Here is a 25248-nt window from a genome sequence, read left to right on the forward strand (position 1 = left end):
TGACATCTTTAACATAAGTTTGATCAAATGTATGTCTGGACCACTCATAATCTTCTTTTTGGTTTGTTGTCCTGTTTAGAAGTGAACTGGTTGGTGTGCTTTAAGTTATCTTTACCGGCTCTATATAAGAAGCTTAAGGTCAAGACTTGCTGGCTGGACACTCTTCCAGGATTTGCCAGAGCAGCATTCATAGTTCACTTAAAACAGTAAATGAGTAAACTAAAAATATTTCAATCATATAATGACTTGGAACAATTTGCCATGATGGAAAGTAAACTAATTAACATCTGAGCTCAGGCTTCTCTATTATTACACTCCTTAATAAAACTCAGTGGAACCTGAGAACACAAGAGCAGAAGCATCTCCAGTCCCACCAACAAACACGCCAAAAACATCTAGCTCAATAATATAATTAACGATTGCTAATAAACTGATTAAAGTATCGATAACGGTACCGAACAACAGTTCTATTAGCAATGCTAATAGTTAGCAGCATAGCCCAGTTGCTTAACTAGTTTAATCAATAAGCTGCAGTAAATAAGGTAGCTTAATTTTTATATTTTTGTATCAGGTTGCTACCAAACAGAGCCAAAATTATAAAAACAATATTACTATGTAACGTTTGGGTTAAAATGTGACCTGCAGGACAAGATACTGTATCTATAAGTACATAAGACTAACAGTAATTATTGGGATTAAACTGAATATATTTTGAGTTTGTTTTGGTTATTAAATGTATTTTGCTTCCTTCTCTTTTAGTGTTATTGTTCTTATATTTCATATCTCGTAGCAGTTGGAACAGTTTCTTCCAATTAAAATCTATATGTTTTTTAAGCAGTATTGACTTTTCCTGCTCTCACTTTTTCCCTTTGAAAGTGATTGTGATTTCTTCGTTCAACCACAGACATTTCTCTACATTCCAGTCTATCTCCATTTAAACACCAGTAGATCTCAGTCAATGGACAATGTCAACAAACTTCCAGGCTATTCGCATTATTGCATAAGTATGTCATTTGTCCTTTAACCTTTCTTCCATAGTTTCATGTCGTGTAGGTGGACGATCATTTCTATGTCAATGAAACTTTGCCTGGGGATAATTGAAGGTCTGTGTTTCTGTGTATTAAGGTGACTTAAAGGGGGAGGGGGGACAATATTGCTGGTTTAAAGAAACGTTCCTCCCAAACCAACGATGGAAAGCATCTAATTCAGAAAATTGTTAGCTGAAGCATTGTATTTTCCTGCACCAACAGTAGGCGGTGCAGAAAAAAAAAAAAAAGTGAATAAAGGAGGGAAAAAATGTGGAGTGAATCCAGTCTCCTCAGAGGCTGGCCAACGAGCCAGAAGAGGCAGCCCCCTTCTTCTGCTGCTGCTGCTACTGCTGGAGGTGGTGGGGTAACACTTCTGGAGGCGATGCGGTAAAGCCTTGAAGGAGGAGAGAAGCAGAGAGACACCTCCTGATGGGGAGCCGCTGATTGACAGAGAGAGAAGCAGAAAGAGAGAGTGCGGAAACAGCCCTTGGTGAGGAAGCCAAAGAGGAGGAGGAGGTGAGACGAGTGACTAGCAACGGAGAAGAATAGGTGGTGGTACAGTCCGGGTGTAGACCCTCTTCCTCCAGGCGCTCGGTAGAGATGGATCCGCATTCAGGTTGATGCTTTTTCTCTTTATTCTCAGACATAATTCATTTTTGTGTTCAGATAGAGAGGATGCAAATATGTGGCGATAGAGGAGAAGGGAATAGACGGTACAGAGGATGGGGGAAGGCACGGGGGGGGTTGCCCACATGTTTTGCAATACCCTGAATTAATTGGAATAGAACATGCTGCAGAAAACAGTTTGCATATTTTCTTTCGCATAAGAAGATTTATCTGTTGGTTGTGTTTTCATATCACTCCTGGCTGTTGAAGGAGTTGCAGACTGCAGCTTCAGTGAACCCACATTGTCCCACTGCTTGATTTAGTGCTGCTCTGCCTCGGCATTCAGAGGAACAAAGAGTTTTACCTCCTAAATGGGATTCATCTTCAACTAATTGTCAGATTTTCTTTCCGTCTTTTGCATTCAAACAGAGCGGAAGACATTCACACTCTTTGCTTTTGTGTGTTGCAGCTCTTAACAACATGACTTGGCTTGTACTTTCCCTCCTGCTCCTGCTCGGATGCCAAAATAGGTAAACTGATGCCACTAAATGAAACCTCCTAACACTTTACTCATTCACTTGTTCTGGGACGAAAAAAAAAAACAGCCTTTCATAGGTAATTGCACGTACATATCGTGATAGATTGCAGAACGTGTTGCCCTTTTCCCACTGACTGATCACTTGTCTGAGGTGCTAGAGTGTTGCCTGAAGGCTTGAAGACAAAAAAGAACAAATTAAAATTTTCTAAGTTGAAACTTGCATGTTTATAAAGTTTTTTTTATGTCTCCTCCTTAAAAAACGGAGAAAACAGACAAAAAGCTGTAAATAAACAAACAAAAAAGGGTCAACTTCATCTCATAATGCCTCCAGTCTTGCGTTATTTATAAGGAGAGCTCGTTTGTTTGCATTCGAATCACATATCTAAGCGCTAATTATCTCTACTGGTACTTGTAAGCAGCACTTATGTTCAATAATTAATCACAACAAGTCTGGCCTCGATACGGCTGGCTAATTAATCACAATAACCATGTCACATTTGACGTCCTGCCGTTTTAACCAACGCCATGATCATCTCTCACTCCCCCCCCCCTCCATTTTTCTTTCCTTTTCCTCACCTCCTCACTTCCTCCCAGTCTTTGTCAGCAGTCGTCGGAAGCTCAAAAAGAGGAGGACGCCAACGAGGACAGCACGGTTTTCACCAGGATCCTGGACAGCCTCCTGGATGGCTACGACAACAGGCTCCGCCCGGGACTCGGAGGTTCAGTCACATCCAATGTGTCCATTCAGGCTGAGTAATTCTTTTTGGGCAACAGATTCTGGGGTATAAACGGCGCCAGTTGACGTAGGGTAGCCAGTCTCCATCAATCTAGCTGTCGTCACCACAACCAGAATGCAGATCTCTGAGGGGTTTTATTCATGCTCCTCACCCTGGCAACAGGATATAACCTTGAGAGCCAGCAAACTGTCATTCAAAAATGGAGATCTTCCTTTTTTCTTTTTTTTTTTCCTGAGGGACTTCTGAAATGAGAGCTTTTTATTCCTTCTATCTCTTAACAGCTTGCTGCTTATTACACTTTTACTCCTAAATTTCCCTGAGCTTTTTGTGTCGCCCCTCTTCCTTCCCCTGTTAGCGTTCACCTTGTTGCCACATGCAGACAGAAGTTGTCCAATAATGGAAGGAAACCAGGACATTTATTTTCCTTCTTCACTTTTATTTATTTATTTTTTTGTAACCACGATGTGTCACGGCAAAAGGCAGCTCTCAGAGCCTGGTAACGGTTGCTACCCTTGACAAGAGGGCCTAAAAATACATGCCAGAAAAACACAGGCGTCCATTCAGCATTCAACAAGCTGCTCGAAAAACTGTGCAACCAACTGCATTTAGTGGCCGACGACCAGATCCATATTCACAAAAAGACAAAAAAGCTTCCTGGCCTTTTCTCTCTGTTGCTCATTGGCATTTTTAAACAGTCACCTTGTCCCTAAATAACTCACAATTAGCATTCATTTTCAATCCTAATAAAATGTTTGCTTCTTGCATTATCTTGTCCAATTACATGTTTCTTTTCCAATTCCGTTCTATCCATCCCCCAGAGAACGTGACGGAAATCAAGACGAACATCTTTGTCACCAGCTTCGGTCCTGTGTCTGACACAGAGATGGTGAGTTCTTCCACAGCAAACACTGCTGATGCAAACCCTTTCCACATTTACAAATCTGCTCGAGTCAAAGTTGTACAGAAATTAATCTAAATGTTTTCCAAAGGATGTTAAAGGTTCAATATCATCTTAACTTTGCTAAGCAATTTACTTCCACTTAATGAGCAAGAAGACCCAAACTGTCCCTTTAAGATTACAGAAAATTGATAAGACTGATAGGGTGCCAACCATAGAACCACATCCTTCAAACCTGACTGAAATCTGTTGTTGCCCATATCGACCGGCTAAATCCCTTTGGACATAATCATAAGGCTCTTTGGTAGATGTAATGAAGACTCAAGGCCAGGTTTCCAAACCCAAAGATGTACCATCTGCCTAGCATGGCGATGACAGAATCCTCAAAAGCTGAATCCAGATAATTTATATGAACTCGACCAGTTTTGTTAGCAGTAACGATCAAATATCTAGCCAGGATTATGTCAGAAGTTTGTTGATGGCCACAAAAACCATGTAACATGATAAATGTATGTAATCTTTTATCTAGAGCATCACCACCTCTTAGTGTCACCACAAACTCCTATAAATTGGTTGGTACCACATGAGGGTGGACCCTTGCTCATGTGGTCATCCAGTAAAAAAAACTTTGGTACTCTAAGTATTTACAATATCAGCTCTATAATACTTGCAAATCATGTGATTGTAACTTTTGGGAACTACTTCAGTTCGGCTGCTCCATTCCAATTTGTTCCAAATGATTCACCATTTTCATTAATCCTTTCTCCTTCGAACTACAACATTCTATCTGAACAGCGAAAAGCATTAAATCTCCTTTTTCAGGAATTTTGTCCATTACGTTCCTCCCACATCTTTCCACAGTTTTGACACCGCACTCATCAAATTTGCCTTTTTTTTGTTGCCATAATGAACTCGAAAGAGGCATTTTCACTGTATAATGATTGATTTATAGATTACGGCAGGAGGCTTGAACGTCCCTTCAGTTGCTTAAAGCGTATATGTCAGCCTGCTAACAGCGTCATCATTCTGTCGGCTATCGCGGCCGTTTGTTTTTCACAGCTTGAAGCGAGCGCGCCTGCAAGTTTATGACAGATCTATGAAGTGCAGTTTCCAACCTCTGTGTTTCTGAAGCACTGAAAGTGAAATAGATGCGACAAATTCTGAAAGTCTGCCAAGATTTACTTATTTTGCTTGAAAAATTTCTTCACCTTTTTGAATTCTCTTTTTCCCACCGTGGCTTTCCATCCCAGGAATACACCATAGACGTGTTCTTTCGTCAAAGCTGGAAGGATGAGCGTCTCTGCTTCAAAGGCCCCATGGAGATGCTCCCATTAAACAACCTGCTGGCTAGCAACATCTGGACTCCTGATACCTTCTTCCTCAATGGTAAGAAGTCCATCGCTCACAACATGACCACACCCAACAAGCTGCTGAGACTGAAGGACGACGGAACCCTGCTCTACACAATGAGGTAGGCCACAGACAGACAGCAAGGTATGACAGAAACAGGTATGTTCTTTAGGTTAGTAGCATATTTGTTGCAAAAGTCCAAGATGTGGCTACAAAAAGTACGCATGAGGACAACCATAAAACAAACAGGCTTTGAATCCATCAGAAATATATCTGAAAGCAATTTTTAAAAAACCAAGCTGAGTGTTTCACAAGGAAGGGAAATAGCAGCACCTAGTGGTATTTGTTAGACATTGCCAAAATTTTGGAAAAAATAATGAGTTCTCTGCTGGGTCTTCAGAAAATCTCTACATAAAGATACATTTGTTTAAATAAACTGATGTGAAAGGCCTTAATGAAGGAAAAACAACAGAGGGAAATAGTTTAGAGTAAAATATCCATTCATTTATAAGAACTAACAGCAAAGAATAAAAAAAAGTGAACGTATTCATTACAATAAGAACAAGTTTCTTGCAGCTTACAGCAGGCACATACAGTGTCTTGCCTGAAACTGAATAAAAAAAAATTCACTTAAAAGAATTAGTTTAAAGTATGCAACAAGATTTCAGTACCTTTTTCAGTTTTTTCCCCATTTCCTGGCCTCAGAACAGTTTGTTCTCAGCAGAACTGAACAAGACGTGTGATGCATTTGCATTAGAAGTGGAGAAACGTCACAAGAAAATGGGCATTTCAACACGTTTTCGAGATTCATTCTAACACGAAAAACATGCAGCAGCTTTTGGGAAGGCAATTTGTTAAAATAGAGTATTGACCAAAGAAGACAAAGATCAGAGGTGTGGACTTGACTCACATAACCTAGAATTGTGCCAAGCTAGTGACCAATTTAACGATGTTAGACTCAATTTGATGATGTCCTTAAAAAGGTTTTCCCTTGACCTAGAGTTTCAGAGCATTGAATTATGACTTCACTTGGATTTGAACCCTTTGACTTGAAAATGTTTAGATATCCGATAGAAAAGTTGCATCAATGGAAAAGTGCTGGGTACAAAACTATGGAGCCTATTCTAAGACTACAAGAATCTGTCTTCATGTGCCATCAGGTAGTTGGGCACAAAGTTGGTGCCAACAGCTGGTATGACATCATGTACGGGATTCCTGATCTACCAAAAATGCTTGACCATTGCATTGAGTGCAAAATGTTTTATGACAGAGCGCATGTTTCTTAAAGTTATAATAGAAGTGTTGTTTTTTTCTTTGAAAGAAAATGATACAACAAACCCAATAAAACAAATAAAAATTAAAGTTTTCATGTCAAATAGGTGTACCAGCCACATATAATGTCATATTGAGCTTTAATAGGTCAAATGGATTACTTTCAATGCTTCAGTATTAGGTTAAATGACACTATTTTTCTAAAAAAATACATTTGTATTGGTTTATTTGTTTAATCACACATTGAAATGTGTATGATGCAAATAGTTTAGATCAAATACATTTTTGGCTAAAGTAAAAAATAACTGCAGAAATTTTCAGATGGTTTTAGAGTTCACTTACTGGTTGTCAGAAAAAATCTTTTTAAATCATTTAAAGTCACTAAATTAATCTGATTAAATTACATAATTGGTCAAATGTAAAATTAAAAGTTTAAGACTTTGACTTGAGACCTTCATGCCTACACCAGAGACTTGACACAAGACTTGGGTGGAAAGAGTTGAAACCGACTAGTGGCTTGGAAAACAGTGACTTGGTCCCACCTCTCCTGAAAACAAATGTAAGCCCTGCTTTTCAGATTTCTACATATTAATGTTTAATGTGACTAGTGAGATGAATCATTTTGCAGAGCGTTGTAAAATTCCAGATTTCTGGATTCCGCTTTTTGCTGCAATGCAACCCGACAGACTAGCACATTACAGTCAGTACGACTCGTCTCGCACAAACACCTAGCACACGAGTGTCAGTGACAGCTCATGTCCTCTGTCTCCCGAATGCGACTGTGCCGCTGTCTCTTCTAAAAGCCATTACTCACAGGAGAAGCATACGGAGCAAATCTGTCTAGTTGTTCCCATCGAAAATTTATAAGTTGCCACTTCTCGCTCCACAATGCAGGCTTAATGCATACTGACTCGTTGGTGCAACTACTAGATATCCGGCAACATGAGCAAGTTATGAGTTTTTATCGTTTGGCAGAACAGAGTCGCTATAGTCATTCACACTTCTGCTGTGTTTTTTTTTTTTTGTCATTATCTAACATTTGAGAAGTTCTAACAGTTCTCCTTTTAGCCTGTTCTCACACATGTAGTCTGCAGATTTAAAAATGGGTCGGTTCGTGTGAAAAGACAGATGGTGGCTAACAAAGCACAAGCTCTAGCCCTTTTTTTGTGTTGCCAACTTCTCCACTTTTGCACGAGATCAGATTCTTGTCAAATTTTCCGGTAGGTGCAAGAATATCGGTCCGTCTGCCGTTCCGTTTCCAGTATTTGTCATCTCCAGCCTTTACTGACAGAATCAGAAGACGGAAAACTGGAATAATTCAGCTTTGAAGAAACAAATTAGCACTCACTTTTGAACTCGTCATTGGAAATTTCTTGCAGTTTAACAAGTTGCTGTGCCTGGTTGATTGGCATTATTCGTAACCCTGTAAGAGATGTCTTTGATAAAGCAATGCAAAGGTTGATAAACAACGACATCGTTTGTTAGGACTAAACTGACTAGTTGAAAATATTACAAAGGAAGACACCAGAACATTAGGAAATCCAAAGCAATTTTTAAAAATTGTCCACAAAATAAATGGTAAAGTTTTCAAAATTGAATTATTCCCATATCTTTTTGTTTCTTTCTCAACAAGTATGCATTATTTTTCTTCATATCAATCGATCCCATATTTTATTGTCTAAACTTTGAGTGATTCTGTTCTATTTTCATTATTGTTGAATTACATCATACATGTTTTCCTCTGCATCAAGCATTTTATTATTTTCTCTTTTCCCCCTCAAATGTTATTGTCATTGCTTTTTCCAGCAAGTTTTTCCAGAATTTTCCTTCAACATCCAATAATTCCATAATATTTTTGGTAACTTTGAGTGAATATGATCGTTATTTTTCTGAAGCGATTCAGTCAAAATCTTGCCTCGTTGTTAAAGCCATTAATCATTAATTTGTCTTATTTTTACACTAAAATACAATAACTCACTGAATGTTCTAGATTGATTTTATTTGCCTGGGTTATATCTCAATTTAAGTCACTAATTTAGTCATCTGCTCTCACCACAATAATGGGACATTGCTCCATGAATAATTAGAACATTGTACAACTGCCGGCAGCCATGTTCTCATTAGTTTATCCCAGAGACCCTCTAATTTTCTTCTCCAATCAGAAACATCGAGTTGTGTCGACAAAGTAACACAATCTGGGCCCCAAACCAAAGGTAGCTTCTTACCCCACTTTGTTGTTCTTATTGATTTAATGAGAAACCCTACACTAGAGCGTAAAAACACATCCCAAGTTGATTTTGAGTCAGAATAGGTTCAGAGAAACAAAAAATGCTCTGTAACTAATGCCTTGATGCTGGGGGCAGAAAACAAAACCTTTAATATAATGACTCTTTGTGTTGTGGCTATTTCTCTGTCAGCCACCCCATTAGTTTTAGTGAATCCACATCACTATAAACGCCGTATTATTCATCATCATGTAAAGAGCAGAAATACTCTCGGGGATTTAATTCAATCTAGGACAGATCGCTTCTGGGGAATAAAAGGGCAAGAATTACTAGGTGGTGTGCGAGTCCTCGATCGAGTTAATCCTGCACCAGCACAATGATCAGATCCGGACTCTTTGTCAATGTAACAGGAAATGGGTTTGTGTTTTTGTTTGTTTTTAATAGAAAAGGCTCTTTAGGGGATTAAAAAGAGTGAGATCTGGCACTGCATAAGATCTTTGATTTTCTCTGTTTAAAAATTGAGAAATATAAAGTTTCAAATGATAAAGCAAATTAATTATATATCTATACTTGGGAGGAAAAAACTGGAGGGACCTTTTTTAGACCACTAGATGGAGCTATTACACGGAGAAAACTGCAAGTTCTAGTACTCAAATGTTTCAACAAAATGTTTGCATTTCTAACAAAAGCAACATATCATGGTAAAAAAAATTTCATTTGACCAAATGCTTTATAGACGAGTCTGCTTTTGATCTCAATCCTAATAAATAAATGTTGATGTATTTGGTCTTAGGTTGACGATCTCAGCAGAATGCCCCATGCAACTGGAGGACTTTCCCATGGACGCCCACGCCTGCCCGCTCAAGTTTGGCAGCTGTGAGTACAATCCTTGCTGCAGGCGTCTATATCCATCCCCTTACAGTGCTTGGCAATCCCAGATCAATCACTGTTACGTAATTGCATCCTGCAGTCTGGTGCAGCCATTTACATTTAATTTTAGTCCACGGTTGATGTTGAGTAACGCCTGACTGTCACAGTTAGAGTCGATTTTAAAGCCTGTCGCTGCAGTGCTGAATTATTAGAGTCATAAACTGGCACAAAAAGTGCAAACACTGTTGTAACAGCCAGACGTTTACCCCACCCCCTCTTCACAGGGAAGTTTATTGAGTAATTCAGGGGAAATCGATGGCATAGGCTGAAATATGAACCAAACTTTATCCAGGGTGTGGTGGAATGGAGTTACACTGGAAACTTCCTCTGTCAACACTCAGTGCTCCTTTCTTTCCAAAAGCCAATAAAATCAAGAGAATAGATTTCCTCAACTTTCCTCAAGCGTAGTTAGTGACGAATGGGGCCGTTCAGTTATGTGTCCTCCCTCTGGTAGAAATGTGAGAGGAACTTGGTGGTATTTAAAGACAGCTCGGCCCACACCTCGGGAGTCTGTTAGGCTTAAAGGATGAGGCTCTTTATCCCCAGATCTCAACGACATGAGCTCCGCCCACCCTCACTATGTCAGGTTACACTTTGGAGCGCAATCCAATTATACTGCGAGAAGGTGCTGGGCTGTCCTGGGGTCAGCATCAACCTAATTACCCCCTGGTGCAGAAATGCAGGTGAAAGGTGGAGGAGCATAATAGAAATATTAAACAGATGGCAAGGCAGAACTATATTTTTACAACGAGAAGGGAGTGCTTCCTGTGACAATTTGTCTGCATTCACACACCTATCTTGTGGAAGTGCATGCACCTACTGCTCAGTGGCAGAGTGGTGACTTATCCGGCAAATAAAGCAGGTTAGCTCAGGTGAAGGGCTGCTAATTCCCCCACTCTGCCCCACTTGCTTAACATAACTGCTGGGCTGCAAGGGCTCACTTCTCAGATCTACGCAGACAAGTTGGAGGAATAAATGAAGAATCCAATTTCTGCAGCATATATGCAGTGAATAAAATGCAGTCCTGGGATACTAAATATACACCATCTGGTTCTGCAAGATTTAGACAGGAAAGTAGAAGCTGCTAATAAAATGCAAGTGATAAATTGATCATCAACAAATGTCACTACTGCAAAAAAAACACAGGTTTTGGCAAACTGCTGTTTTGGAGCCTACTGGTGTGTGATAAATTGTTGTCAAGAGAGAATTACAATGATTTTAGAGAAGCAATTAATGAAGCTTGCAACAATTTGGAGAAACCTTTCATGATGGTTGCTAGTTGGTTTGGCGCCAACTGGTGTGTTTAATGCAGATAAAAACAGAATTTTTCCTAGAGATGTAACTGTCGCTCTCAATCAAGCTAGAATTGAAGGGGTACATTTGATCTCATATGTCCAACAATCCAAGTTTTTCTGAAACTGGCTCTCATGGGTCAGGGAGCATTTACGTTCGACAAGAGACCAGTGGGCCTCAGTGTTGTTCACTGATGAAAGTTGAGACACATTGAGCAGAAATGATGGCCACCAAAGATGTTGGAGACATCAAGGAGACTGCTATGCATCAGCCACTGTTGTCACCAGTCAAACCTTTCGTAGTAGTGTCGGTGTCACAGTGTGGGCAGGTGACTAGTCAACATAGAACTGCCCTATTCTTTGTCAAGCTCATCGCACCTGAAAAACATCGTCACTCTCCATGAACAACACAGCCCTAATGTCATCTTCATAGATGACAATGCCTCAGCTCATCATAGTCACATAATTATTGAACGGGTACTGGAGACTGGGGTACCTCTAATGAAGTGGGCTGCACTTCACCCAGACTTGAATCACATAGAAAATGTATGGGATCAATTGAGTCGCAATGTAGAGGTTTGCAATCCTGCATCCCAGAACATCAATGACCTGAGAGGGCATCAATCAAGAAGAATGGGATGTAACACCTCAAGAGGCAGACAATAAGCTGTTTTATGAACAGCATGAGATGTCTTTGTCAAGCTGATTGATGCTCAGTGCCGCATGACATTATTTAGATGTTAATTTTTGTTGGGTTTTGTTTCCATACATTGTTAGGGATGAGGATATTACCATTTCATGCATCTACGTACTTAAATACCCTACTTTCTTGATATAATATCGTGAAGTTTTCACTCAGTCCACAAAACTCTGACTCAATCTTGAGCCGCGCTCCTTCGTATCATTAAACATTGCCAACAGCTAAACTCGGTGCGTTCACTTACTGTAGGAGGTGATGAGTTTGGCTGAGTTGTATCTCCTTTTGCCTCACACAGTGAGGCAGGAACAGCATCGCATTAAGTGTTGAGAAGTTGGCAAAGGTGGACTGTTGGGCCTGCCAAAGACTTTAGCTCTTCGTTTGCATAATGAAATTCACCAATAATCCCTTTTTGCAATCTCCCCTTTCACTTAAGGTTGCGGTCTTTAGCCTGTCAGTCATTAAATTTAACCAGGCAGTCAACAGCTGCATGAAGCTGCCAAGTGAGCACGCATGTTGGAAGCCCAAGGTTAGCATCCTATCTGCCCTCATGAGAGGCAGTGGTGTGAAAAGCTGCTCCTAGTCCCCTTACACATTCCTACTGATTTTGCTTTTCACTTCACACTAACACATACATAATCACATAATCAGTTTTTGATCCTGACACAGACAAGGCAACTCTAAAACTTTTACTTTGTTGTTTTGAGAAATTGGTTTTCTCAATTATGGCAAATTATTGAGGTTTTGAATGAACAAAACAGCCCCTTACCATTAATCTACTGCCACCATGTTTGACTATCCAGATGTAACAGGAGCCACTGTCTTTCATGCCATTAGATTTGTAATTGACAATGTCCTAAAAGGTTCCTAACACAATCCACTCTAAAGAGAATCGCAGAATCTTTGGGAAACAGACAGCATCACTGGTCTTCTGGGCACCAGGTGTTTTTTGTTTCTCTCTGACCTACCTGGTGTTTTTATTGTCAGAAAGCTCAATCTTAAACTCTACATTTACTTAGATTAACGTCTGAGATTGTACCCCTAAAAGAAAATATTAAGTTGTATTAGTTTTACATCTTTAGTTATTTGATCAGTTGTGCAACGCGTCAAATCTCCTGACCCAAAAATACTGTGCCAAATCAAATCCGCCCTCACTCAAACACAACACAGTCACACTAGAAATCCCCAAGTTTTCGTAAGCAGGAAGCAGTCATCTATTTGTTTTCAGTAAAAGCTGTGGGAAAATATTTTTCTTGCATACTCAATTATCTCAGTAGGTACATGTTTAAAGTTTGTCTCTGTTTCTCAGATGCCTATCCAGTCTCAGAGGTGGTCTACACATGGACTCAAGGAGCCGCCAAGTCTGTTGTTGTGGCAGAAGATGGTTCCAGACTCAACCAGTACCATCTCATTGGACAAACAGCTGACACAGAGGACATACGCACCAGCCGAGGTGGGCAAGGCAGTTTAAACATATAAGAATTGGGATATAGTGAGATATTAATGACTTAAGTTTCTTCTGCAATTATACTGTGCCATATAATGTGCAACAAAAAACAATACAATGTTTTACCTCAGGTATTTCCTGATCTTTAGTTTAGGCAATTACTTTTTGACAGTGCTGGCCTGATTTTAAAAGTTTTACTCATGGCTGTTCAGAGTGAATGATGAGTGCAGACAAACATTACCAAGACTCAGTGAGTGGATGCCAGTGGAGGATAGTAGCATATCCGTCACACAACCAGCTGCCGGACAGGCCTGTCAAACAACACTTATCCCCACATGAGCTGATGCGTGCACACATGGCCACATGAACAGACACTGAGCTGGAGAGACCTGAGACCAAGGGTTAATCCTCCCCTAACATCCCTCCAACCAGCCATCAGCCTTTGCATAAGAAGATGACATCACAAATCAGTGAGAGATTGGTTGGGTGGCTGTCACTGAGTGGATCTGCGTGAATAAATTTATCTCTGTGAACACCAGATGTCCTCACAGCGATAGATAGAAACGTACAAAAGAGGTCACGAACCTGGGTATTTCTCTGGGCGGTTTAGGTTTTCAGCTAGCATCGTGGAAAGGCGAAAGGTTAGCTTTTACCTAATCATGAGTGGAGATGTGTTTCTCAGAGGATAAAAAGTCTCTGATCACAAGTTCTCACAAAGATGGAGCAAGGAATGTTTGTGTGTCGGAACTGGAGAGGCTCGCACAGACATGTGGAGGTTGAGGGGGCTGAAACGCATCTGTTTAATACTCTTATGTAAAGCGGAAATGTGCACTTCCCTTTGGTTTCTAGTGGAGAGTTTATTGAAAATCTGGATTTCCCCTGCATGAGTGGTGTTGTTTTTTTACAACATAAGTTGTTTGCTTGTTTGGTAAAGGTTACTGGAATAAATTTGGTTACTGCCCTCAATCATTTCACACTTCATTAGCATTAGCTTAACTACGTGTTTAACCCAGAAAAATGTTGGGGGGGGTTTATTTGTGTTTCTTTAATACATATTACTGAATGGACTGAATTAGTTATTTCTATTCAAAAATAAATGCATGAACTGGACTTACTCGCCCCAACACACTGCATCTTTACACTTTTTGATGCATATCACCACTTCTTGTAAATCTGCCAGTAGGCAGCATCGCTGTGACCTATTTTGAAGATATTATTGTTGAATTAAAAGATAAAAACAATTTTAAAAGTAAGGTATTTCCTGTTAATCATTGGTCTCTCAAAATGTCAAAAGAAATCTTGAGAGAAAGTTAATTGAATTTCTGGTCCAACTGTAATTCATGAGAGAATTAATTTGCTCTTGGTGCTTCCTGCTGACCTGGAGGAACTCAGTAGCGTTTCAGTTTGATTTTCTTTATCATCACAATAGGAAAAAAGGGACAGATTTTTAATAGAGTGCTTAAAACTTTAAACACAAACCATATTTTGCCCAATTAGATGGCTTTAATTGCAATAAATGTAGCAACATATCAAATAGGTCAATTTTGACCTATTTGAAAGAATGCATCTAGATTAAACACTGGAAAGCTTCAATTTCTGACTGGAAGTTCATCCAAAGTTATATAGTGAACATGCTCAGGTTGTTTTTATCATTTTCTTTTCTTTAGCGGTGAGCAACTTTTCCCCACAGCTATAAATTGTATTTTTTACAACCATTGTATGAATATGCTGACTTTTATCCTAAGATAATTTAGAATTGTATAAACTTACAATGGAGTCTTTATCAATTATTAAGGACCTTTTACAGGTGGATAAATGCAAAATTGACAGTAAAATGACCAAATTTGCTTCTTTTTTTTTTACTTATGCCAGAAGTTGTTGATAATATAACGATTTATCAACAACCATATGCTCCGTCTGCAAAAGATTATCAGAAAAATAGATACTTATAGGGACTAAAGGCAGAAAAATCATTCGTGCAGCCCAAAGCTTCTCTCTGAATGTCGTCCAAATCAGTGGTGGATATTGCCGGTGGGTTTGAACTGTAGGGTCAAATTCAGTCCAGTAGGTTAAGTCATTCTGGTCAGAGTTTATGAGTAAGTTTTACAGTCAAATATGACATTTTAAACTTGCTAGACCTAACCTGTGCATTTTGACTTGTCTGAGAAAGTAGTAGGTGTTCAAAATGAACACAAAGAGCAGTGGTAAAGTTGAAATTTCCACCGAATTTCCTATCTAGAGATACCAACACTTTCCTAAGGGAGGAAGGTGTTGGTATTTCTAGTGCAAAGCAAGGCAACACATCTCAAAGTAATCTTTACTTGATTTCCTTTGTTCATCATGGCAACAAGCAATGAGGAAGGCTGTCACAGCAAAAGGAAACGAATGCTGCACTAAAGGTGCAAAGGAGTTCAGTAAATTTGCCAAAAAGACTTGCTGTCGACAGAAGTTTATTGTTGCTGCTCTGCTCTATTTAAAGGAGCGCTGCTGTTTCATTTAGTTCAGATAAAAACGCCAAATCACTCGTTCACATGAAGTTCAAAGCAGCGAACAGTTAATGATTGTCTTGACTTTCTGATGTTCTAACCTCTGACAACTTCATAGTACAAAAAACTTCCTGGGCCCCAGCTGAAAGGTGTGGTCTAATAACTGTTTCACTGGACCAGACTGTCACTATGTTTAAGACGTTTTTAGAAAAATAAGATATTTAATTTGCCTTCAAATCCTCTTGTACACGTTAGCTTGAGTTTGCTAAGAAAGGATCCTCTTTCAAGTTTGTAGCTTAGTGCTTTGGATGGATGTGACGGTGTTAGACTTTAAGTAGCACATCTAATTTTAGACTATACACTTATTTGAGAGCATGAAAGAGGAGATTAGTCCATGAGTTTGTCTTTAGATAGTTGACATCTCTAAGGACACTGTGCGTTCTGTCTCAGATAGCAATAACGTTCCCTAAATAACTGCCTGGCACTACGGTAATGCTGCTGTTCCTTTCTCTTGGTCGTCATTTTTAGACGATAAGCCCTACCTTAAAGGTCTTTGTAAACCATTCAGCTCAAGTGATATTTGAGGTACAACCAAGAAACTTACAAGTTGACCAGCATTGCAGCGTTGTTCCCCAACATGAAAGGAAGTTCCCCTTGGACGTTGTTGAATACAAATCCTTGGGAGAGAAGGAGTAACATCCAGCAGTGGAACATGTTCCTTGTCAACCCTTCCCAGTACAGATCCATGCATCAATGGTGAAGGTGCCCAGAATCTTCACAACAGCAGCAGAGGTTGATGGGGGGGTTGCAAGAGAGCCAGCCTGGGGTCATGAAGGCGTCGGAAGGCCCGGGTGGGGATGCTCGGGTTGTCCCGACTGAGGCATCGCAAAGACCAAGGTTGCTAAGAGATGGACGTGATGGACAAAAAGCAATGGACCTCCGTCATTTGACAGCTGCAACAAATGCTTCCTTTTTCCCTCGCATGGCAACCAATCCCGTCAAGAATCATTAATCCACAAAAAGCTGCCAAATTAAAACAGAGGGGTGGGGGGAAATCGGCAGGATGAAAAGGAAAAGTCAGGGAAGACCCACACAGCTAGCCCCCCTCCATCCCAGCAATGATTAGCAGCAGCAATCGTCCTTCCTCTTCCGCAGCTTAAAGTCTGTGCTGAGGTGTGTGTCAACAGTTGGAAATCATGCTTCGTGTGTATGTGTGTGTCACCGCCGTGATTGGCAGGGCTCAGATTGGGCGGGGCTTCATCGAGGATCCCAGGACAGGAAACCTAAACCCCCCTCCCCCTCCTTCCGTCTCACTCCCTCTATTCCTCTCACTGATGGCAGGATGCAGATTGTAACCAGGGATTAGAGAGGTTCAAAAATCGGATTTTGCCCCAGAGAAAGCCTCGTCTATTACTCTGTGTATGGTGTGTGTGTGTGTGTGAGAGAAAGAGATGGACTGGATTTTTCATAACTACCCAGCGCCTGCAGTCATAAACAGCTGACGGCGAGAGGATTTTTCTTTCTTTAAAGCCTCAAATTCAATATTCTGTCCCTCTCTTTCTCTTCCCTTACACTTCCTTTCTCACCCAACTTACCTCCATCTGCCCTCATCTGCTGTCAAAGATCCAACATTAACTGCATAACAATCTGCTCCCATAGTAATTAACGCCACCTGTGCTCATTTATTCATTTTAATAGTGAATCCAAAGTGTGCTTAATTTGAATATGGAATATTCTCTCTAGTCCTGCTCCACTGATTTTTTTTCCACTACTCTGCTCATATCAGCCCCTCTTTATTATGTCCATACAGAATTGAGAAAAAAAAAACGTTTTCGGATAGAGAGGGTTTTGACAGTGCAACATGACATCATTTCTTATCTCAAATAAATTGGTTGTCCTCAAGATATTGTCTGTTTGCACACAAAAGGTTTCAAGCAATCTAAACTGTGTTAAACAATTCATTTCTACATAAAGTGCATCTCAAAAGAGTGATGTACAAATGCAAAAAAAAAAGCTTTTAGCAATTAAGATGAAGCATAGTGGTAGCAGTATCATGACCTGGGGTTACTTCTCTACAGATGACATTGGTGCATCTTAAACTGGGGTTTCAGAAAATCAAAGTTTAGCAACAAACTAGTCAAAGCACATAAATAAATCTTACAGGAAAAGTGCAGGGACCATAAAAAAAGAGACAAATTTGTACTAGAGATTTGCTCAGTATGTGGCCTATTTGGAAGCGTTTCTTCAAAAGTCATCCTTTAGTTTAGCACCCCCACATGGTGAGATAATGTCACAGCATAGGTCATTTATATTAAGCTCTACTTTCATGAATGAAGGAGCAGCAATTTAATTCTTCATTTCTCCAAAGATTAACAATATTTTTGCCAAAAAAACGCTTATTTTTCCATCAGTTTATATATAAACAATAAGACATTTAACTATGGATAGCTTCCATAATGCCTTCACAATATGTGGCCCCCAATAAATGGGCTTTGATACAAATAATAGGATACAGACCACTCTTTGAAGTCTCATAATATTAAAAATTGCATTGAATAATGCTCACTCAAAACTTGCATTCCATAAATATGTACAGTATTTTTCTGATGATATATTGCATCTTACCTCCAAACGTCATTGTGTTTTTTATTTGGCACTTAGATTTCATTATAATGCTCAATCTTACTCACCAACCTTATATTCTTTCTCTCTCTGTCTCTTCTATCTCTACTCAGGACAATACACTGTGATGATGGCGCACTTCTACCTGAAGAGGAAGATCGGATATTTTGTCATCCAGACGTACATGCCATGTTTCATGACCGTAATCCTGTCCCAGGTGTCGTTTTGGCTCAACAGAGAGTCCGTTCCCGCGCGGACCGTGTTTGGTGAGTGAAACATTTCCCCCACTCTTTTTCCATCTAGCCTTTGAGTGATGCATTTAGACGCAACACATTTTTTTGTTTGCTTCCAGGGGTGACTACGGTGCTGACTATGACCACACTCAGCATCAGCGCCAGAAACTCGCTTCCCAAAGTAGCCTACGCAACAGCCATGGACTGGTTCATTGCTGTCTGCTATGCTTTCGTCTTTTCAGCTCTTATCGAGTTTGCCACAGTGAACTACTTCACCAAAAGGAGCTGGGCCTGGGATGGCAAGAAAGCTCTGGAAGCACAGCACCCTAAGGTAACATCTACAGGACCATTTTTATGCTAATTGTTTCTAACTGACTTAACTCCATTTCACACCAGTAACAGAAATGCTATGTAAAACTGTGGAAGCTAATCATTGTAATCTGTTCCACCGTAGAAACGAGACCCAATGGTGCTCTCAAAAAAGGCCAACAATGTTTGCTCGGCAGGTGTCAACTACACCCCCAACCTTACCAAGGACGCGTCCATCTCCACCATCTCCAATACGACGTCGGTGCAGCTGCGGGGCTCAGAGAGCAAACTGGTGGACCCCAAAAAGACATACAACAGCGTCAGCAAGATCGACAAGATGTCGCGAATAGTGTTCCCCGTCCTCTTCGGAACCTTCAACCTCGTCTACTGGGCCACATACCTGAACAGAGAACCGATGGTGAAAGGAGTTGTCGCTTCCACATAATCGCTTTTTTTGTTTGTTTGTGTGTTTTTGTGCAGGGTTTATTCTTTCCGAAACTGAATTTGTGTAAAAGAAGAAAGGGTTTGATCCCAATCATTCTCTGCTTTAGAAAAAGACAAGTGATAAAGCAAACATCTGCGCTTGAAGAACAAAGAACCATCTATCTAATTCAGGCAACCTGAATGGATGCAAGGCTGCAAGAGTTTTCCTTTCCTTTTCTTGAGACCTAAAAAAAAATTGCTCGGTAATGAAGAAACTGCTTTAAAGAAACAGGCGAGTGGCGGCTTTGCTTCCTTCTCGTCTATCCTGCTGCAGTTTGCATGACGTTCTCTTAAACTGGAAACTGTGGACTCCTTTGTCTTAAATACCGACCATGTATATGTCATTGCTTAAAGTGCAGAGGCTCACTAAGTTTGGATTGAAAAGTTAATTTAAAGAGTAAGCAATGATGTGAGTATATTAATTTAGCATTTCTTTTTGCCGTCCACGTGATGTTATGTTTCATTGTACTGCTTCAAAACCCTTAGACAGAAGCCTAGAATCTCAAAAGTCAGAAAAACAAATAAGGAAACCTGAGAGTTACATACAAGTCCTCAATATTTACATAAAAATTTAGTAGAGCAAGATATAGAGCAAGAATATTCGCACATCTTTTGCCTAAAAGGTGAAAAAATAGCTGTGAGAGACGGGTTAGCACAGTTCAGGGAATGGGTATATGTGATTGAAATTAAATTTTAAGCCTCGTTAACTCAGTCGTGAAACTAATATACACCGCTGAGAAGCCAGTTACCTGAAAAGCAATGTGTCACATACAAATCAGCAGTGATGTGGAGCGTTCCAAGACTGTGATTCTGTGAAGTGACCTGGATTCAAGAAGCCTTTAAAGCATCCTTGAGCAAAACACTGTGGCGCTAAAAGCTCCAGGAGATTTTGCTTTCAGTTCGAATGCGGCTAAAAATAACAGCCGACTCTTCATCGTTGTACAAGTAGATCATCAAGTAAGACAAATTTGGGTTTGACTTTTAATTAATTGTGCATTTGTAAACCTGAATATGCCCCGATAAACTGGTAATGCTCAGTGTAAAATGTTTCAAGAGCTACAGCGATAGAGAACTGTAAACAGACAAAATAGCCTTTAAAAGTCAGTGTTGAATCTCAAGAGTTTTTAGGTCAAACTTTATAAATGTGACTTCTTACTTTAATTTTACACATCTAACCCCCAATATAGAGTAATCACCCTATTTTCAATTTTCTTTAGTAAGCTGGGTTTAAGACTTAGGTTTTATAAACAACTTGCATCTAAAAAATGTTTTTAAATGTTTTGCAGTCACCTCTTTTGTTTTGTTTCAGTGGAGTAATGAACCCAATGTGATTACTCTTCTAAGTCTAAGGTTAAACAGGCCTCTTTACTAGCCAACTAGATATCAAGCTTCTCAGCTCTGCTGCTAAATTGTAGATAAAATCAGTTTTTAAAGACATTCTCTGTGCCTGACAATCTACAAAACAATTATTTTTTTTAATTTCTTAGGCTTTAATATATTCTTTAACATATGCTAGTAAAAGATAACATCATAGCTCTGTTCCTCCCTTTTTGTTTTGTCACAGAGCTCAGTCTGCCGAAAGAAAACTCCTCAAATATGATTGTGTTTTCTCTGTATTCTCTTCCTTTTCTAGCAATGTAATGAATGTATTTAAAATTGACAATTTTTATTCAATAGGTTATATAAAAGATAGTAAAAAAAAAGGCTTTCTTACTAGCTAGTGATTTAGGAAACTCACAGCTGCTTACAGTTTGATAAGGTCTGTTTTATAAAGGGGTTCTTTGTGCCTGACTTTCTAAACATCCACTATTTTCTATTTTAAAAGTCATCCTCTGACATAAGAGTAAAAGCTAAAAGCTTAGTGTTTTATGTTTGTTGCTATTTTTCCGTTTAGTCTGCAGAAGAAACATACATTACATTTCATTTTCTCTTTTCTGTGCCTTTTATTTTCCCCAACATGCCATTGTTAAGGAATGTACATAAAATTTAATAACTAATAATGATAATCAAACAGAAAAGTTCTACAGAAGTGGGTTAACCAAGTCTTTACTAGCTATTTATTTAGGAGGCTTGTGAGATCAGTTACTAGGGGATGAAATCTGTCTTTAGCGGTTATTTGTGCCTAGCTTTTGACAAAGTTTTATTTTGTAGGTTAATCTATGACATTCACAAGAAAAAAAAGAAACTCCAATCCTGACTTTGAATTTATGAGGCGTATGCTCTTGTCTTGTATCTTTTCCCTCAAGTTTTGTGTGCTTTTACTTCACTCTGTTCTTGGTGTTTGAGAAACAAAACAGACATTTGAGCTTTTTGTGTATTTTCTCCTCTAAGTGAGGTTGTGTGAGGAGAGGTTTGGATCAAGGCCGAGGACCAGCTTCTGTGTCGGGACACTCAGGAACAAAGAGACCAACGTTTGCAGCCAACATGATGCCTCTCAGTTTGCGCTTCTTGAACCGCATCATATCGAAGACTGTACTTTATTGGCCATTTTCTTGGTGAACTTCAGGGCAGATAATAATGTATGCGAGTCTGAAAAGGCTTTAACTGGGTCTTAAGTTGGCTTTAGGAAAACGCTCCAAATGTGCAACACTGATGACCCATGTGGGTCCCGATTTTACCTGCATCACATCTTTAAGAGCAACTAGCAAACTCGTGAACAAACTCATCTGATGACCATTTCTCATTCCATTTCCTAAACAAAAGGGCCTCATAAACATTGTTGCCTGGGAACATCATAACCAGTTTCCTTCCTACAAATTCCCAACTTCTCACCACCACCGTACCTAATTTACATTTAATGAAGACAATTGTATGATATTGTGACAGATAAAAGCTTAGATCCTGAAAGAATGTGTACTTTCTTTTTTACAATAGCTACTTTGCCAATCAGCTCCTACAGCATCATATTTGTTTCGTGAAGCTAAAGCAAACAACATCAGACCTGCTTGTTTAAAGTGCTTAAAGTGACATGACATGTGCAGGACTGATGCATTCTGGTGAGCCGCCGCTTCTGGATACTCAAAGTGTTGCTGTCTTGTCAGCGGTGCTGAAGTCTCTGTGCTTGTTAGGGTGAAAGGAAGTGGAATGAAATGCGGCTGAAGGTTGACACGTCCATCTGACTGTCCGGCCTGGGTCGACATGGCAGCCGAGAGAAGATTAGCAGCGCAGACAAGCTCCCGGGGAACAACCTCTGTCTCTGTGCATCTCTTCACACAGTAGTGAGTCTTTAAGACTGTTTGTTGGGTTGATTTGTAGAGCTGTAATAAGCATCTTCAGTTCATTTTATGAAATCTGATGATAATCCTTGTGTCCCCATGGTTATTTTCCCAACTGCCTTCTCAAAAGCAGCATTTATTCCCACTGCAGAGGAGCACCCATCGACCTATCCATCCATTCAACCTTCCTTCTCACTATTGTTAGCCAAGAAACACCCGCCTGCCCCTCACATCTTCCTCCAGCCTCTGTCACAGACTCATCTGCCATACATCTGCTAGAAAAGGGATTTAGTTCTGCTTAAGTTGCTTTCATTCGGTCAGGGGGGCCCCGCACAGCAAAGCACTTTTCTCCGGTTTAAGCCCCGAGCAGCACCCAATCCTGATGACAACTGCTTGTTTTTCTCAGTCTGGAGTCTGGACAGATTTGTGCGTGTTCTGGGGCAAACGCTGGACTGATTATGTGCACTTCATCCAATGCTAGCTCATTGGTAGTGAGGCAGACTGAAGTTTTGGAGCTCTCATTTATGACTGCAACAGTTGTCTCTACTACAAACAAACATTCTTCTGCATGCAAAAAGAAAGAATAAAAAAAAATCTCTGAGGCAATTGTAAAAATTTTATTTGCATTATATTTAGCAAAATTGCAGCGACGGTATGGTAGCTGATTCTCTGCCACCCATATTGTTTGTTTTATCTTCTGTTTTTGTCTTATACAAAAAGGGGATCAATAAATATACTGTATAATACACCTCCATGTATTAAAGCACTGCTGTAGCTCAACTGTGGCTTCATTAAACCCTGATTAAAGCTGCTAATATGGGAAGCAAATCGGACATTAACACTCGTTAGTGGTATTGATCTGATTCTCTGCTGATGTATGCGGCTTGTTACATACTGTGGATCTTCCATCACCGTCTCCAGACTGGATTGATTTAGTTTGTTTTCTCCTGCCATTCTGAGTGGAATTTTCTGAAGCTCTGATTAGCTGCAAGGCTGTATTTGATGAAGAATAAAAACTCTGTTGAATTTACTAGAACACGATGCGCTTTTTGTGGGCAAAACGTGATTTTGTCATGATTAATTTATGCAGTTTCATCATGGGGATGAATCTTATATTCAATCAAAATTACTGAAATGTTATCTTGTCAAGAAGCCACACTAGACCACACAGATTTGAATTTTAAGAATATCTAGAAGTTGATTTGAGGTGAAATTGACAAAAATTGAGTTGTATTGCTTTCTTTCAAAGCCTCAAACATACTCAAACCTTGTCTTATTTGATCATAAAACATTCCTTGAAGGAAATTCATTAGTTCAAACGCCTGAAAATGTCAGCGAATGTACATTTATACATACGTGAATATACCCAAGTGCTTAAAATAGACCAACTTTACAAGCATGTCTCAGACGGTAGATCTCAACCCTTGTTAGAAAATTATGTGCAATTATAGAATTTCTAGTCCAAAGCACTTCACTCCACTTGGGAGTCCGGATATCTATATATCCAATTACAGTGCTTTGCAGAAACAAAGTTCAGTTCATGCTATTGGGATTTACTGTGAGAAACCCCAACAAAGTCGCACATTATTGTAACAAAGGAAAAACTCACACCGTCTGTAAATTCAGCACCTGGATACTGATAAATAAAACCCACGGCAACCAGTTGCTTCTAGAAGTCACATATTTTTAAATTGGTGTTTGTGACATAGAAGATATATTCAAAGGGAAAAACTGTTATCTTAGGCCAAAAGCGATCAGATTACTTCACAATTCAATTCTGTGACTTTAGACTACATATTATATTACTGCAGCAGTTATTTAATAAAAGATTTATCTGTAAAAAGTTGTTTCTCATATGCAGTGTGCTTTTTTTGTTCAAACACGTCAATGCTCTAATAATTAATCATTGCTGCAGGTTAGAAAAACTACAGCGAAATTGGGGGGAAAAAAATATTATTATTGCTCGTTGTCATTCATATTTCTCCCACCAGGGGGCAACAAAGTCTCTCTACTCGAGCTGAAATGTTGCGCTCGTTCAGACATGACTTCATAAAATCCAACTTCAAGCAAACTGCAAACATCAGTTGCAAACAAATGCCACAACTTTGGTAAAACTGCAATTGTCTTATTTTATTTATTTATTTATTTTCTCTTTTTTTTAAAGAAAAAACAGCTTCGGGGTGAGCAATTATTTTTGCAAATTCGCAGGGGTGTTTACGCGCGCAGGAGGGGGGGTACATTAATCAAGCTTATGACGTCTCCTTCAGTTTTCATCTGGATAGTGACACCCAGGTAGAGCGCGCGGAGTATATGAGTCACGCATTCGCTGATAAAGGTCCTCCGGCGGCAGACAGCGTCACCCCTCCAACCGGTGTGTTGGCCCCCACAGGCGCTACAGCGGGTAGGGAGGAGGGAGTTGGCCCCTTCCTCCTCTTATTTCCACCTCATCCCGCCGGACTCATCACCCGTCCTGATTGATCGTCGGGTGTCTTCCCGGAGGAAGCCCTCCTGCGAGGAGCGAGGAGGACAGCGCGCGGGGGCACAGACTACGTGGGCGAATGAGGGAGTTCGGATGCGGGATTGATGGGCACACACCTCCTGCACGCGGCAGCAGCAGCAGCAGCGGCAGCAGCAGCGGCGCGCGCCGGGGTCCCCGTCCAGCAGTTCCCGCAAGCAGAGCTGCCTTCCGCCCGTGGGAAAATGACAGTCAGGCTCGCGGTCACCTTTTTCACACTTCTTCTGCTCACCCGGGATGCTCGGTGAGTCCTTTCTGCTTCTAACTGATCAACAGCTGGGGGGGAAACTTAGCTAAATGAGGCCAATTGCGCATTTTGTTCCTTCTGTCTCAGGGCTTCCCCCATATAAACAAACAAGAAAAAA

General features: G+C 40.1%; 3 protein-coding genes across 5 annotated transcripts in view; 2 read left to right on the forward strand and 1 right to left on the reverse strand.

Annotated features, from left to right (window-relative positions):
* Positions 1-16653, reverse strand: part of LOC102228511 (gamma-aminobutyric acid receptor subunit beta-3-like) — a 59292-nt gene extending 42639 nt beyond the window's left edge. The window contains exon 1 of one of the 2 annotated variants that reach the window (XM_023329618.1): positions 16111-16253. In XM_023329618.1, coding sequence (XP_023185386.1) covers positions 16111-16253 — 143 coding nt within the window. Of the gene's footprint in view, positions 1-16110 lie in introns of both variants that reach the window. The other variant, XM_023329619.1, reaches the window with a different exon arrangement.
* LOC102227207 (gamma-aminobutyric acid receptor subunit alpha-5-like) lies at positions 1273-23398 on the forward strand. Of its 2 annotated transcripts, none has more exons than XM_005812911.2 (10): positions 1273-1544; positions 2104-2164; positions 2767-2891; positions 3728-3795; positions 5058-5278; positions 9448-9530; positions 12883-13026; positions 18242-18394; positions 18481-18692; positions 18816-23398. In XM_005812911.2, exons 2-10 carry the CDS (start codon positions 2115-2117, stop codon positions 19113-19115), a joined length of 1356 nt encoding a protein of 451 aa, XP_005812968.1. In that variant the 5' UTR covers positions 1273-1544; positions 2104-2114; the 3' UTR covers positions 19116-23398. The 2 variants fall into 2 exon arrangements, with proteins under 2 accessions (XP_005812968.1, XP_005812967.1); XM_005812910.3 differs by having other exon boundaries at positions 1274-1644.
* Positions 23399-24618: 1220 nt separating this feature from the next.
* LOC102226955 (gamma-aminobutyric acid receptor subunit gamma-3-like) overlaps positions 24619-25248 on the forward strand; it is an 87935-nt gene continuing 87305 nt past the window's right edge. The window contains exon 1 of the mRNA XM_005812909.3: positions 24619-25127. Within this exon, the coding sequence (XP_005812966.2) occupies positions 24952-25127 (176 nt within the window). The 5' untranslated portion in view covers positions 24619-24951. The remainder of the gene's footprint in view (positions 25128-25248) is intronic.

The sequence above is a fragment of the Xiphophorus maculatus genome, chromosome 24 (assembly GCF_002775205.1).
Source record: "Xiphophorus maculatus strain JP 163 A chromosome 24, X_maculatus-5.0-male, whole genome shotgun sequence".
NCBI classification, from domain to species: Eukaryota; Metazoa; Chordata; class Actinopteri; order Cyprinodontiformes; family Poeciliidae; genus Xiphophorus; species Xiphophorus maculatus.